This window comes from Physeter macrocephalus, chromosome 6, assembly GCF_002837175.3.
Source record: "Physeter macrocephalus isolate SW-GA chromosome 6, ASM283717v5, whole genome shotgun sequence".
Lineage (NCBI taxonomy): Eukaryota > Metazoa > Chordata > Mammalia > Artiodactyla > Physeteridae > Physeter > Physeter macrocephalus.
The window spans coordinates 36,680,865-36,695,149 of record NC_041219.1 but is presented as its reverse complement, the minus strand read 5'-3'; the positions used below and the strand labels follow the sequence as shown (position 1 = coordinate 36,695,149).

Here is a 14,285-nt window from a genome sequence, read left to right as displayed (position 1 = left end):
TTCGTACCCATTGATTTGTGGTATCTTCAAGACCTAGGGTCTTATCTCTATTATATGGAGGCAGTATAATGTATGTGTCTTGGAGTCAGGCTGACCTGCTTTTAGATCCTAGCTCTTCACTTACTAGCCAGGTACCTTTGGACACGTTGCTTATCCTGTCTGAACTTTTGTTTCTTCATCAGTAAAGTAGGGTGGTAATATTATCTATCGTAGGATTATTGTGACAATTAAATACAAAAGGGTTAACACTTTTTTAAAAGGTAGTGTATTATTATATTCTTGTCAGGTGGTCTTGATGGAAAATTGCCCTGTACATGATAACACGGTATGTTTCTCTACAGGTGAAAGCAACAAACATAACCAATAAAGCAACATTTGGTATGGAAATAAGTTGCATCAAGGAAAAGCTCGTGGGGGGCTTCCCTGGTGGCGCAGTGGTTGAGAGTCCGCCTGCCGATGCAGGGGACACGGGTTCGTCCACAGCAGTGAGAGGCCCGCGTACCGCAAAAAAAAAAAAAAAAAAAAGAGAAAGCTCGTAAAGCTAAGTAGTTTTCATTGAATATTTTGCTTCTGAGCAAGGTGCAAGCATATCTGCATCATTGCTGGAGGGCGTGTGTTTTTCCATTAGGTCCATGGAATTGAATTCCCAGTGCATGTAGGTGAATGGAGTGTCGTTTGAGCCTGCACAACTTAAGATAAAAATGATCACAGTACTCTATCAGATTCTTAGATCCAGACTTCTTTGCCTCTCAGATGCCAGGTACATTACTGGTCTTGGCCCTTATTATATTTTGATTTGTTCCTCTTGTCCTGACCTCAACTTCTTACCTATTTTCATTCTTGCTTCTGGTCACAGTCATGGGTCTTGGCTTATTCTGTTGCTGGATACACTAGGCTCCTTTTCACACTCTTAGCAAGTCCCCTTGTGTAGTCGTCAAATTCACAGGGTGGCGGAAGGAGCAGGCGGCCAGTGGAACGCTGGGAAGGTGGCATTTGGGGGGGGGGCGCTGAGGAAAAGAGGGAGATGAGCCTTGTAACCAGTGCCCACTCATCGCCCGTGGTTCTCAGCTCTTCAGCAAAAGCTTTGGGGAAACAGGAGCCGTGGACTTCCTGTAATCCTAAAAAAGAATGTGTTGTTTTTCTTTTTCACCCCTAACTTAAACCAGATTGTGTCTCAGCTCTGATCTGTCCATTGGTTGGCATCACTCACCTTCAAATATCTATAAGAAAGAAGGCGTTTTGGGGAAAGATTTCAATCTGTTTATAGCGAACATAATTAGGGGGAAGTCATAGAAGCAGTGGAGATCAGTGGCTGCACCAGGATGAAAATTGTTTTGTTTTAAGGGTGATGTCATCTCTGAGCAAAGTGAGATGAGCCAGGAGGCAAATGAGAATGTAGACAGGTCTGCCCAATTCCTTTTAAAGCCCCAGAAACCCATCCAGCCTGACATCTGCTCGACTCTGCATGATTTTCAGGAAGAGAGAGACTATTTGGCAAACTACATCTTCCCTCAGCTGAGCGAATTCTGCAATTCCTGGGGGTGCGTGTTTCAAAGCTGTGGACCTGAGGTGGTCAGCGTTGGAGGCCCAGGCGCCCTTACCCTTCAATCTATTTAGACAACATTTTTGTCTCCACTAGCAACATCTGAAGCTCTGTCTGGACTGCGTGAACAGCTGCTTTCCCTTTTTTATCTGCTTGCTGGGTCAGACATACGGGGACTTTCTCCCTGACTACTCACCTGTCATGTTCTCTAAGGCAACTGACTTGTCAGCTTTATCCATAGTGGAACAGAATCTCTATGCTGCTGCAAAAAACTGTTATCCTTGGGTCCTGGAGAATCCCAGCCGCCCGATTGAGTTAGAGATCGTCCAAGCAGCATTTTTGAATGAGTCTCAATTTCAGTATTTTTACTTTAGGACGGGAACCATGCTGCTGAAGCCTGTGGATGAGGAAAAGGAGGAGATGCTGTCCGCATGTTTTCTGATCAACGATGAGGAAAACTTAAAGATTGGAAAGCTTAAGGCCAAGATTATTAGCAAAGGGCTACCTGTCAGGTTGTACAGAGATCTCCATGAGTTGGGTGAGCCTGGTTCTCAAGGACTGGTTGGTTGTGATAGAAAAACTTTACCCAGCCACTTTAATGATGGAAAATATAGGTTAGTAAATATGGAGATAGCTAAGTCTATTGTCATAGGTCCATGTGTTTTGTATGTCTTCCTTGTGAAAGGAATTTTTAAATGGTTGAAAATATTCCCTAAGCATTTAAAGTTAATACCATATTCCTGTAACATGCATTTCTTCATTTGAAGATTTTTGAAACTGAGAGCAAATAGTTGGTCATGGAAGAGGATTTAGGAAGTCAAGGAGCTCAGAGAAGACCTAAAATATCTGGCAGTTAACAAGTAGATATAGAGCAGAGGTTCTCGACCAGGGCTGATTTTGCCCCCAAGGGACTTTTGGCTACATCTTTGGTGTCACATTTTTGGTGTCACAGTTGGGGGTGTACTACTGGCATCTAACAGGTGGAGGTCAGGGTCACTGCTAAACATCCTACAGTGCCCTGGACTGCCCCTCATAATAAAGAATTTTCCAACCCCAAATGTCAATAATGCCAAGGTTGAGAAATCCTGAAGTAAAGAGGAGAGAACTTGTATTAATTGTCATGTGCTTTTTGCATGTTATCGCATTGAATCTTCAAGGTTTAGCCCTGCAAGGTAGGTGCTATAATTCCTGTTTTACAGATGAACAAATGAAAGCTGCTGTGTAGCAGTTAAGTGACTTACCTAATGTCACTTCACCAGTGGGGGATCATTCTAGGATTTGAACCCAAGTCCTTTTGACTCCAAAATCCATGCTCGTTTGCCTTCACACTTACTACTCAGAGAGTAAGTGATCCATGCACCAGTAGCCTTGGCATCACCTAGGAACTTGCTAGAAGTGCATCCTGGGTCTATTGAATAAGAGTTTGCATTTTAATAAAGATGACCAGGTGAGTTGCAGGCACATTAAAGTTTGAGAAGCACTGCCTGGCATCCTGTTGCCTCTGAATGAAATGATTACGTTTATACTGAAAATAGTGTCTCATGGACGTGTACAGATTAAAAAGGGAGGAACAACATCAGAGCAGGGCAGAGATTCTTCACCTAGGCAGACTTTGGGAGGGATCTGTGATGCCGTAAATTTATATGAAAAATAGAATATTTATATGCAGAGGTGTGTTTTGGGCGGTAGGAAGTTGGCCTGTGTCTTTGATCAGATTCTCAAAAGGTTTAATGGCCCAAAAAAGATTGTGAATTACTGTTGTAAGGGCCCAATTAATGTGGGAGTGCAAAATGCAGGTGGTGCCTTCTCAAATGCTTTCAGGGACCAGGCAGGCATAGTCCTTCTAATATGACAGGGGCAGATGGATCTGTAGTCAACTGAATGGGAGGGCGTTGACCCACCTAAAGTCATTCACATCCATTTTTGTGGGTGGGGCAGGAAATCCCACCTGTGCTGGTCAAACAAAACTGCCTACAAGCCAAATTATTTTGGAGTCCTAGAAAAGAATATTGTATCAATCATTACTCTTTGGGTTGAAAGTGACTGGGACTGGCTCCAGCAGAAAGGGAATTTTAGTTTATATAACTTTAAAGCCCGGGATTAGGTCTGTGTTCAGCTCAGGCTTCATCCACTGGCTCAAATGAGGTTTCCAGGCCCTGGTTTCTCACTGTTTCTCTGCATGGCTCTGCTGTCCTGATGTTGCCTCAACTCCTTGGCGCCTCCATAATGGAGGGAAGATGGCTCTATAGCAGCTCCAGATTCAAGTCCAGCAGGAATGGCTCAACGTCCTAGGATTAAGTCTTTCTGTCTCTGATTAGCCGGACTTGGACTATATGTCTGTATGTGACTCAGTCACTGGTGCCAAGAGAATGTGATGCTCTGATTGGCTAAACTTGGGTCATATGCCACGTCTGGAGCTGGAGGGAGTCAGACCCACTACAATAACATGAAGTGAGAGTTGAGACAAGGTGGGACCCCAAATGATAATCTGGGGCTGTTACTGGAATTAAGGTAGGGTGAATAGAAGTTGGGCAGCCCCAAAATATCCTGAATATTTACTACGAGCTTAGAGTTTTAGAATGTTCAACAACAGAAATGCTCTCAGATCCAAGATTTTTTAGTTCCTAGTTCTGTGACTTTGAGAAAATGATGTAATATTGGTAAGCCTTGGTTTCTTTTATTTACTGAGTTAGCATTAACAACCTTGAACTCTCAAGGTAGCGTGTATAATAATGTGTGTAAAGCACCTAAAAACAGTGCCTGACACATATTAGGCTAATGAGAATGAATCATAAAAAATGAGTCCTGGAAGAACATAGTATATATTTGGCTAAGGCCTGAAGTATGGTTAATAGTTATATTCTTTGACTAGTCTCAATCTGAACTGCATTCATTAATATTTACTAACATGTTCAAGAATCAAGCCTTTCTGTGTATTTGGGTTAGAGACAGATTATTTCTCTGTAGTATTCTCCTTAGTCTTTGATTTTGGTTATTATTGAAATATTAGCTTGTTTTAGACTTTAGTTTTGAATGTGTAATACATGGACTACATTTCTGCAGTAGAAGGTACAGAATGGATGGATTATTACAAAATCTTCAGAAAAAAAACTAAATTATTTTTCTTTTGGATCTTTGATACCCTTTAATCACCCAGATAGTTCCAAAATCTCACAGCTGGGGTAGCAGTAGGCCATTTGGGTAGCTGATAGTTATCATAAGGCAATACAGAGCTATCAGTTCATACTTTTGACCTTCAGAAGCATTCTGAGGTCCTTGGAGATGCCTGAGACTAGTGGGTGAGGTTCAAGGTGAGCTAAAGAGATCCATTAGACTGTGGGATCATTTCCAATTCTGTCTAAGATCTTGAAATTTGAAGCTGACCTTGGCCAAACTGTTGGTCCTCTAGGTTATTCTGGCCCTAACCTGAACCACAGGGCAGCCCAGTTAACTATGGGGGTATAAGATAGCTTGAGACCTTACCAGGTTAAACTACCTGATGTTCATTTTCCCGCCTCACTGCATGTAAAAAAAAAAAACCCACCCAAACTCTGGGAGATGTAGGTGTCTCCAGAGACAGGAGGACATTTTGGCAGTCCAGAACACCTTGACTTTAATTAGGCAATGAGTTTAGAAACGCAGTGCCTTGAAACTAGAAGGAGTCTCAGAGATCCAGTTTTCTGGCCCTGCCACTTATTTTACCTGGGAATTTAAGGGACTTGCTCAGTGGCAGAGTTGCAGCTGTACCCATGGTTGTCATTGGGCATCTTATCTTAAAAATACACCCCACTCCCCCAATCATTGCCGTGGATAGAAACATACACATATGCCACAAGATTGAATTAGGTAACTTCATATTTAGCTAACAATCTAAAAATACAAGAGGATATATGTAGCAAATTCAATTTTTTTTTTGCCTTGGTCATTCTGAGGTCATGAAATAACTTGGAATCCCACGTAGGATTTCATGTACAAATAGCATTAAGATTAAATTGCTTGCCTATAGCTTCCTTTCATTAGAATGTAGAATGGGCTATGAAATTTGGTGCTAACATAGAAGGTGGTATAGACACAGAAGGGGACATACTTTCCTGGGTATTCATAATAACCATGTGTAATGGAAAATGCAAAACTATAAATCTAAGGTATTAAAACACATCTTTTTGTGTCTAAAGACTTCAAGCACAACTTTGAACGTTTCTATCACGAAGCATTCACTGAGAAGTGTAAGGAAGTGTTTGTTATTTCCAAGGAGTCAAACAGAACCTTTGAAATCTTGGAAAGATTTGCCTTAAAGGATGTGGAATTTGATTTTAATAATGCTGCAGCAGGCTCCAGCTTATCTATTCTCAGGTAAGATGTCAAGAAATCCCAAGCAAAGCAGCCTGACTTTAGTGAATATGACCCCCCAAATTTGGAATTTCTTCCCTCACTTCCCCCTTTCTATGTCCATCCATGCCTGCAAGAGAGGCTCCCTAAAAGTCACCCCCAGGTTAGAATCTCCTTATCAGGTATCGCTCTGCAACTGCCAAGTTACTTCCCTTCAGTCTCCTTAAGAAGATTATAAATGCTGGAGGGCAGAGAGCTTGCCTTCTTTTTTAATCCCATAGATCAAAGTTGGTCTAAGTCATTCCTGTCAGTGATGGAATGATTTTAAGGAGAAGAAACTGGATTAGGAAATATGAATAATGCATCTGTACCGTATTGTATAATTTACAAAGAGCTGCCACATACATCATCAGCTCATTATTAATTACATTAAGATATTCAGCCAGTACTTGTTAATTGCCGACTATGGGCTATAGCATTATTTGCGTTTGTGAGAATCGAGTTATCTTACCCAAAGTTTGCACTCCTTCACTGTTTTATCCAGTGTCCTCTGCATTAAAACCCCCATATCTTTTCCCACTCCGGGTGCTGACATGCTCTGTTCGCCACCCACAGGCATGAGACTGGGGCCTGAGGAAAGAATTGGGTTTGTCTGTGGTGTCCTTTCCAGTCTCAACCCTAGAAATAGGGAGGTTCTTGGGATCATTTTATTTTCTTCCATCCTCATCCTCCAGTTCTTACTACAGATCTCATTTATTCTGTGAGAGTTTGGGGATTTGAAATAAACCCACAGTGGCTAGGGTGGCTCAGGGTGGTGCTCCACCATGTCTGCCCCGGTCTCAGCCCCACTATGATGTGCAGAGCTACCAACATTCTTGGGGTTCTGGGAACCCATGTCAAGAGGAAGACAATTTAATTGGTTAAAACAACGTGGCGCTCAGTCAAGGTTTTTGAAACTACAAGAGTATGAAATATATGTCATCTGTTAAAAATCTTAGGTTTGAATAGGCAAGTCCATAGAGACAGAAAGTAGGTTAGTGGCTGTCAGGGGATGAGAGTACAGGGGAACCGGGACATGACCCCTAATGGGTCTGGAGTTCCTTTCTGGGGTCCTGAAAACGGTCTGGAATTAGATAGTCGTGATATTTACTATACACTAAGTGTACTAAAACTGACTGTATACTTTAAAATGGTGGATTTTTTTGCTATGTGAATTATATCTCACTTAGGTTATAATTTTAAGTATTTCAGAGTGGATGAGACATTTAATAAATTTTATTGAAATTACACAACTCCCGTTGTGCCCAATCAAAACACAACAATTAAATAAGTCCTTTGAGATTAGCTGTGTGGAAGCAGGGCTTTGCCATTTGGAAACAACACTTTGTATTGTAAGTTCCTGAATAGTATGTGCAGCTAACAGAAAAGGGTGTTCTTTTAGAGTTTCAAAGCATTTTCTTAATAACCAACCATCTAGAGCAATAGCGTTCTCTTTTTTTTCTCTTTTGAAGGGAGCCGCAGTTTGCTTTGCAATGTTTTCATTTTCTATTTGTTCTTGAGAAGAAATCATTAAGACCCTAGCTTATTTATGGGGGTATATTATATTTGTATTTTTCCTTCATTGGTTTTTACCTGCTAAGTGCCCAAACATGTTCTAGACACAGGGGATACAGCAGTGAACAAGAGACAAACATCCTTGCCTCCATGGAGCTTGTATTATGGAGACATGCAACAGACATGATACATATGGAAAATATGTAGTAGGCTAGATGCCTGTAAGTGCTATGGAGCAAAATGAAACCCTGAAAGGGAATAGGCCATCTGGTAGGAGAGAAGGTGGCATTTGGGTAACTGCTAGAAGCAGGTGAGGGAGCAGGCTTTGCCAATATGAGTTGGAAGAGTATTCCAGACAGAGGGAACAGCAAACACAGAGGTCCTGAGGCTGGAGGAACGGCGGGGAGGCCAGACAGCTGGAAGGAAGTCAGAGCTGTAGGGAGGGTGATGGGGTGAGGTTGGAGATGTAAGGGATGAGAGGAGGGTCTTGTCTGTTCTCATGCATCATTGTAAGGACTTAGACTTTTACTTCTTTTGAGCAGGGCAGTGACCTATATGACATTTGATAAGTTCACTCTGGTGGCTTGGCTGAGGAGAGACTGAGAAGGCAAAGGTGAAAGTGGGGCATCAAATCAAATCCAGTCCTGCCATTCAAATTTGATGGTGAAATGACTAAAGCAATAAGGCATTGATTCCTAATTCACAGTCATGGAGATGGAATTCTTATGGAGTAACTACTATTTAATGATCCTGCTATAGGTTTTCTATTTCAATAGGTTTTCAGACTGATCCTCTTGCTTTGCTGAACCTGGGTGTCAGGTTTATTTATTTTATTTCATTCACTCAATCAACAATTTATGATCAGGTACTGTGCCAGTCACTAACTATCCAGTAGTGAGTTAGGTAAGCCTGGTAAGTGCCCACTTGGAACTTACATCAGTGAAAAATCACTAGACACGTATTTATTAAATTATGTGAGGAACAGGGCTGGAGTCTTTATGCAGTGATACTCATGGACCCAGGACTCCTCTGCATTTCCAGAAGCTTTTCACTGAAAAAATTTAAGCAACAGGACAAGTTATATTGTGCTCAGGCCAGTTCAGAGAAATCATTTTTATTCATTACTACAAGCCAAAACACCCCCATAGAGCAGTGGGCTACTTCTCAGTGAGTAACTAAAATTATGGTCATTTTGTTGAATTCCTAATGTCATGGTCATCAGGATTATGGGAATCCTTGGCATGTGAGTGTTTCAATTTTTTATTTTCTCCTGGTTGGGTAGTCTCCTGCCCTGGGCCTTTGGGCAGGTTGGGCCCTTGATGTAACCCCAGGTTCATATTGGACAACCCTAGAGTCTGTGGTAGGTGGAAGAGCCTTCTGAGGTTACTATCTTTCCACCCTCCTAATTTTACATAGGACAGAGCTGAAGCCCAGAGGATGAATGGCTTATTTGGAGCCAACTGAGGTCACAGTTGAGAGACTAGAATTTCCTATCTCTTAGAGACAAACGTATGCAGGAATATTTTCCCTTCCTCCCTTCCTCCCTCCCTCCCTCCCTCCCTCCCTCCTTCTCTCCCTCCCTCTCTCTCTTTTTTTGTAATTATTCTTGACTACATTTTCTGTCTTTATTTTTCAGAGTAAATCCTCTTCCAGCTTACAAGTCTCCTGTGCTCTTGTCTGGAGAACATGGTTGTGGGAAGTCCAATCTGATTGCCAGCTGGGTGAACTATTTCAGAAAGAAACATCCGTATGTGTTGCTGATCCCTCATTTCGTGGGCAGCGCCTGTGAAAGCAGTGACATCACGTTGGTGATATATTACTTCATCACAGAATTACAGTACAAAAGCTATGGTAATGGAATCAAACTTTGAAATTCATTCAGAAAAATTTTTAATTATTCTGTCTTCTGCCCATGTGGCTATTTTTCTCTTGTTCCAATCTAAATCCTATATAGTCTTGCCTACATGTCTACCCACCTCTTCCACTCACAGAATTAAATTTCTTTCTTCCCTCCCTCCCTCCCTTCCTTCCTTCCCCAAATATTAATTGAGTACCTTATGTGCCAGTGGGGATACAGCAGTGAACAAAATGGACAGAAGTCCTTACCCTCATGGAGTTTTCCTGTTATTGGAGACGGGAGGAAGACAAAAAGTTAACTAAATAAAAATACAGAATGTTTGATGATGGTATGTTCTACAAAGAAAAATCAGAGAAAGAAAGCAGGCAGTGTGTACGTATAAGAACTGTTACGATTTTAAAAGTGTCGTCTGGGAAAGCCTCACTGAGAAAAGGACATTTGAATAAATACCTGAAGGAGGACATAAATAAACTAGATGGATGGTGAGGGCAGTTCACTGAAGTGGGACAACGTTGGTGGGGCAGCAACTTTTGAGGGGAATCAAGAGTTCTGCTTTTGGGGCTTCCCTGGTGGTGCAGTGGTTGAGAGTCTGCCTGCCGATGCAGGGGACACGGGTTCGTGCCCCGGTCCGGGAGGATCCCACATGCCGCGGAGCGGCTGGGCCCGTGAGCCATGGCCGCTGAGCTTGCACGTCCGGAGCCTGTGCTCCGCAACGGGAGAGGCCACAACGGTGAGAGGCCCGCGTACCGCAAAAAAAAAAAAAAAAAAGAGTTCTGCTTTGTTCATGAGATATTGAAGGTACAAGGTATATACGGGGAGAGAGAACAATCATGTGGGATCTACCTCTGTTTTAGAAGCAGCTGGGGAGCCTGACCACTTCTATTAGCTGTGTGGTCTTGGGCAAGTTATTTTAACTCTCTCTGGCTCAATTTTCCCATTTGTAAAATGTGGATAATAAGAAAAAGTGTCTTATAGGTAGTTGAGAGGATGAACTGTGATACTGTATGAGAAACAAAAGACAGTACAGTGCTTAGCATATAGAAAGCACCAATAAATATTAGATATTATTATTATTAGGTGACTGCTGTGTATGTACGTGTTTGTATGTGTCTGACTCTGCCTGCTTTGGAGAATTCATGCCTTCTCACCCGGGGCTTGTACCCATGTGCGCCTCTGGGTGCTGAGTGAGCGTGTGAGGCCCCTGGTGAGTTTTGGTGGACGTATATCATTTCTGTACGAAGGGACAGATATTTGAGCTTCCTTCTGTGTGTGTGTGTGTGTGTGTGTGTGTGTGTGTGGAGGGGCGTTGTCTGTGAGTAAATAAAGTGAACACATGGGCGTGAGTTCTCAGTGGTTGCATTTCTCAGGGTGTGTCAAGTGGGTAAAATCAAAATCAGTAGCAGCAGGTGTGCCTTGTTCCGAAAGGAAGCTACTAATCCCACTCAGGCATATCCCAAAGGCGTTCAGTCTGGCCAAGCTGATGATAGCAGCTCAACTGCACACGCCCAATTATGATTTTATTTCCGAAGTGAATTGTTATTTTAATGAGTGTCTTTTTAGGCGCTGAAAGCTCCTAATAAAAACAGCTGCTGTCTTCGAAACAAACAGATCTTTAAGCTGATAAAGCTAAATAAAATCAGGAACAGCCTGTGCGAACTTGACAGCCAGGCAGCACCTTCCCTTGTTAACCCGAAAGGCTGTAGTTCTGAACTTCAGTTCTGGCTCCGCTCCTTACTAGCTGTGTGATCTTGGGCAGTTTACTTCAGCAATCTGTGCCTCAATTTCTCATCTCTAAAATGGGGATGGGATTAATAGTACCTTCATAAAGCTGTGTGAGGATTAACAGATAATTCATGTAAAGAACTTAGGCGGGTCCCTGGCACATAGCTGCCATTATTATTGTTATTATTTCTCAGTGAGCTGGGGTAAAAGGCAGGGAGTGGGGGACTGCTGAGAGAAACAAGAAGCTCCTTTTCATTATCTAGACTAAGGAGAGCAAGGATGGAAAGCAAGAGTTTGCAGCTCTTGCTACACGGGAGCCCAGGAGGAAGCCGGGGCGAGCAGGGCTGGCTGGCTCCAGCATCATTTAGCGTCACTGCCTCGGCTACGAAGCTGGCTTTCACCCGGGGGAGGTAGACGTGGGCAGGGGAGGAGGAGCGGCTTCTGAGAGCACAGCTGGGCCTGGGAGGTCACGAGCAGATCCAGCTTCTTTGCAGAGAGCATTTTCCCGCGCCCGCCTCGGCTGTCCACAGCTGCAGCTCCTGCGTGGGCTGTGAGCCTGGGCCCCTCCCTATTGGGGATGCTAAAACGCCCCTGGGTGAAGCTGACATTTCTGCTCCCCGTCCGCACCCTCGCTGGCCAGGATAAAGGGATCTAGCAGAGGAGAACTGCCCGCCCCGCCCCGTATCCAGCTCTCCCAACCCAAGTGCCCGTGCCTGCCCTGCAGCTGACATCCCCGCTGTGACAGGCTTCACAGAAGGTCAAAGTAGGGCCACCGCTTTTCCTACTTACATGTTTCCTCGCTCTGTTACTCCGGACCCTGGTGGCAGCCCTGACTAACAAGGAGTTCCATTCATTTATTTATTTATATTTACTTTTGGCTGTGTTGGGTCTTCGTTGCTGTGCACGGGCTTTCTCTGGTTGCAGCGAGCGGGGGCTACTCTTTGTTGCGGTGCGCGGGCTTCTCATTGCGGTGGCTTCTCTCGTTGCGGAGCACGGGCTCTAGGCACGTGGGCTTCAGTAGTTGCAATACGTGGGCTCTAGAGTGCAGGCTCAGTAGCTGTGGCACACGGACTTAGTTGCTCCAAGGCATGTGGGATCCTCCTGGACCAGGGCTCGAACCCGTGTCCCCTGCATTATGGGACGGATTCTTAACCACTGCGCCACCAGGGAAGTCCCGGAGTTCCATTTATTAAAGCCTTTCCAAGTGCCAGGTGCTGTGGCTAAGGGCTTCATCAGCATCTCTTTTTTTTCCCCAAGAGGTCTTTTTTTAAAAAAAATTTATTTATTTTTGGCTGCGTTGGATCTTCGTTGCTGCACGCGGGCTTTCTCTAGTTGTGTTGAGTGGGGGCTACTCTTCGTTGCGGTGTGCGGGCTTCTCATTGCGGTGGCTTCTCTTGTGGCGGAGCGCAGGCTCTAGGTGCGCAGGCTTCAGTAGTTGTAGCACGTGGGCTCAGTAGTTGTGGCACACAGGCTTAGCTGCTCCATGGCATGTGGGATCTTCCTGGTTGTAGCACGTGGGCTCAGTAGTTGTGGCACACAGGCTTAGCTGCTCCATGGCATGTGGGTTCTTCCTGGACCAGGGCTCGAACCCCTGTCCCCTGCATTGGCAGGCAGATTCTTAACCACTGTGCCACCAGGGAAGCCCCCAAGAGGTCTTTCTTGATATAAGAGTACAGTTACGCTTCTGTGAAATACAGTTACCCTCTCCACTTGTACACAATAGATTAAAAATGCTTGCTACATACAGTGCATAGACAGTTCAATAATTAGAACCAACTCAACTGTGTTTGAAATAAAATAGCTTATTTAATCATTTAAAGTAAAATGACTATACATATGAAAATAAAGATATGTAAATGTTAGGATCTACAAGTCTGTAAAAATAAAATCATTATTCTGCATTATACAAAACAGTACAAGAAAAATTCTAAATAAGCTTTTGGAGTACAAATTATAAATTTTCCATTTTAACTTATCATGCAGACATAGCATTTCAAACCATGTTATAGTCTATAGCCAGGTTCTTAATTTTTAAGAGGAAAAAAATGCTAGTCAGTAAATTTTACTGTATGATTAAGTGTCACATACCATAAAATATTGACATCTCATTTAATGCTCTCAGTAAGCCCTTGACAGCATTATCGTCCCAGATAAAGAGATGGGACGGATGGCTGGGTCACACAGCTACACGTGGGCAGAGCAGGGGGTTCAAACTCCGGTCTTTGTTGTGTTCAAAGCCCCGACTCCTCATTACTGCACTGTCTTGCCCCTTTGAGCCAACAGAGGGACATTTCTCTCTTTTGGATGATTTCCATCGGGGTCCTCTGCCAGCATCGATTATCAGGAAAGTCTGCAGAGAGGTCATTGATGTGGAACAGGTGGAAATACTAGCAGGAATCCTTGGCAGCCCTTGCCAAACCCTTGTGCCCTGGGCTCGGCTGACTTCTCCAGCCTTTTGCTCCACGGGGATGGTTTCCTTGGAGCAGCCAGTCATGTCATCCCTCTGAGTCTGCCCACTCAGTTCCCTTCTCCTGGAATGCCCTCCCCTTTCCTCAGGTCAGGGAAATCCTTCTCATCTCTTACAGCCCTATTTAAAGGTCACCCTCTCTAGAAGGGGGGCTGATGGGTGCCTCTCTCCCTCACCCCTAACTTTGACCAGTTGGCAAGGATAGCCCCAGTCCCAGTGTTTTCTAGTTTACGTGGATGTCTCCCTGCAAATACTGTCAGCTTGCCTTTCTGGGCCCTCGGGTGACTCACACCTGGTCCTGTCATTCTACGTTTTATTGTCTCCCTCTATAGTCCTGTGCGTTCAGGAGCCATGTCTCTTTTATTGGCCATTGTCATACTCAGTGCCTGGCACAGAGCCTGACGCGTAGAAGGTTCTCAATAAATCCGTATTGAATAATGAGAGACAATAGGGCAACATTGCCCAAAAGAGAAAAAGTTAGTCAATCACTAAGCCACTTTGTTACTAAGTATCATGGAATTGCATCAATTAACTTTTTTTCTTTCCCCATTAATTTAGCTATCCCAACTGGGTGTTTAAACAGTTAAGCTGTTACCATTTAAATTAGGCAACAGGCTGTTGTCATTTAGTAGAGACATTTTGGTTCTGCCAGAATAAAGAGAAATGTTTAGGATCATTTTCCTATACTAGTGATGCTGACTTACTTTGTAACATCATTTTGGGGAGAAATCATTCTAACCACCCAAAATGTGATTTTTTTTTTTTTTTTTTTTTTTTCAGTACGCGGGCCTCTCACTGTTGTGGCCTCTCCC

The 14,285-nt window shown here is 43.6% G+C and overlaps 1 protein-coding gene across 1 annotated transcript in view; it reads left to right on the top strand.

Annotated features, from left to right (window-relative positions):
* Positions 1-540: 540 nt before the first annotated feature.
* LOC102991671 (putative tetratricopeptide repeat protein 41) overlaps positions 541-14,285 on the top strand; it is a 63,865-nt gene continuing 50,120 nt past the window's right edge. The window contains 5 exon segments of the mRNA XM_028490510.2: positions 541-1,539; positions 1,541-2,086; positions 2,088-2,157; positions 5,719-5,896; positions 9,063-9,277. Coding sequence (XP_028346311.1) covers positions 1,372-1,539; positions 1,541-2,086; positions 2,088-2,157; positions 5,719-5,896; positions 9,063-9,277 — 1,177 coding nt within the window. The 5' untranslated portion in view covers positions 541-1,371.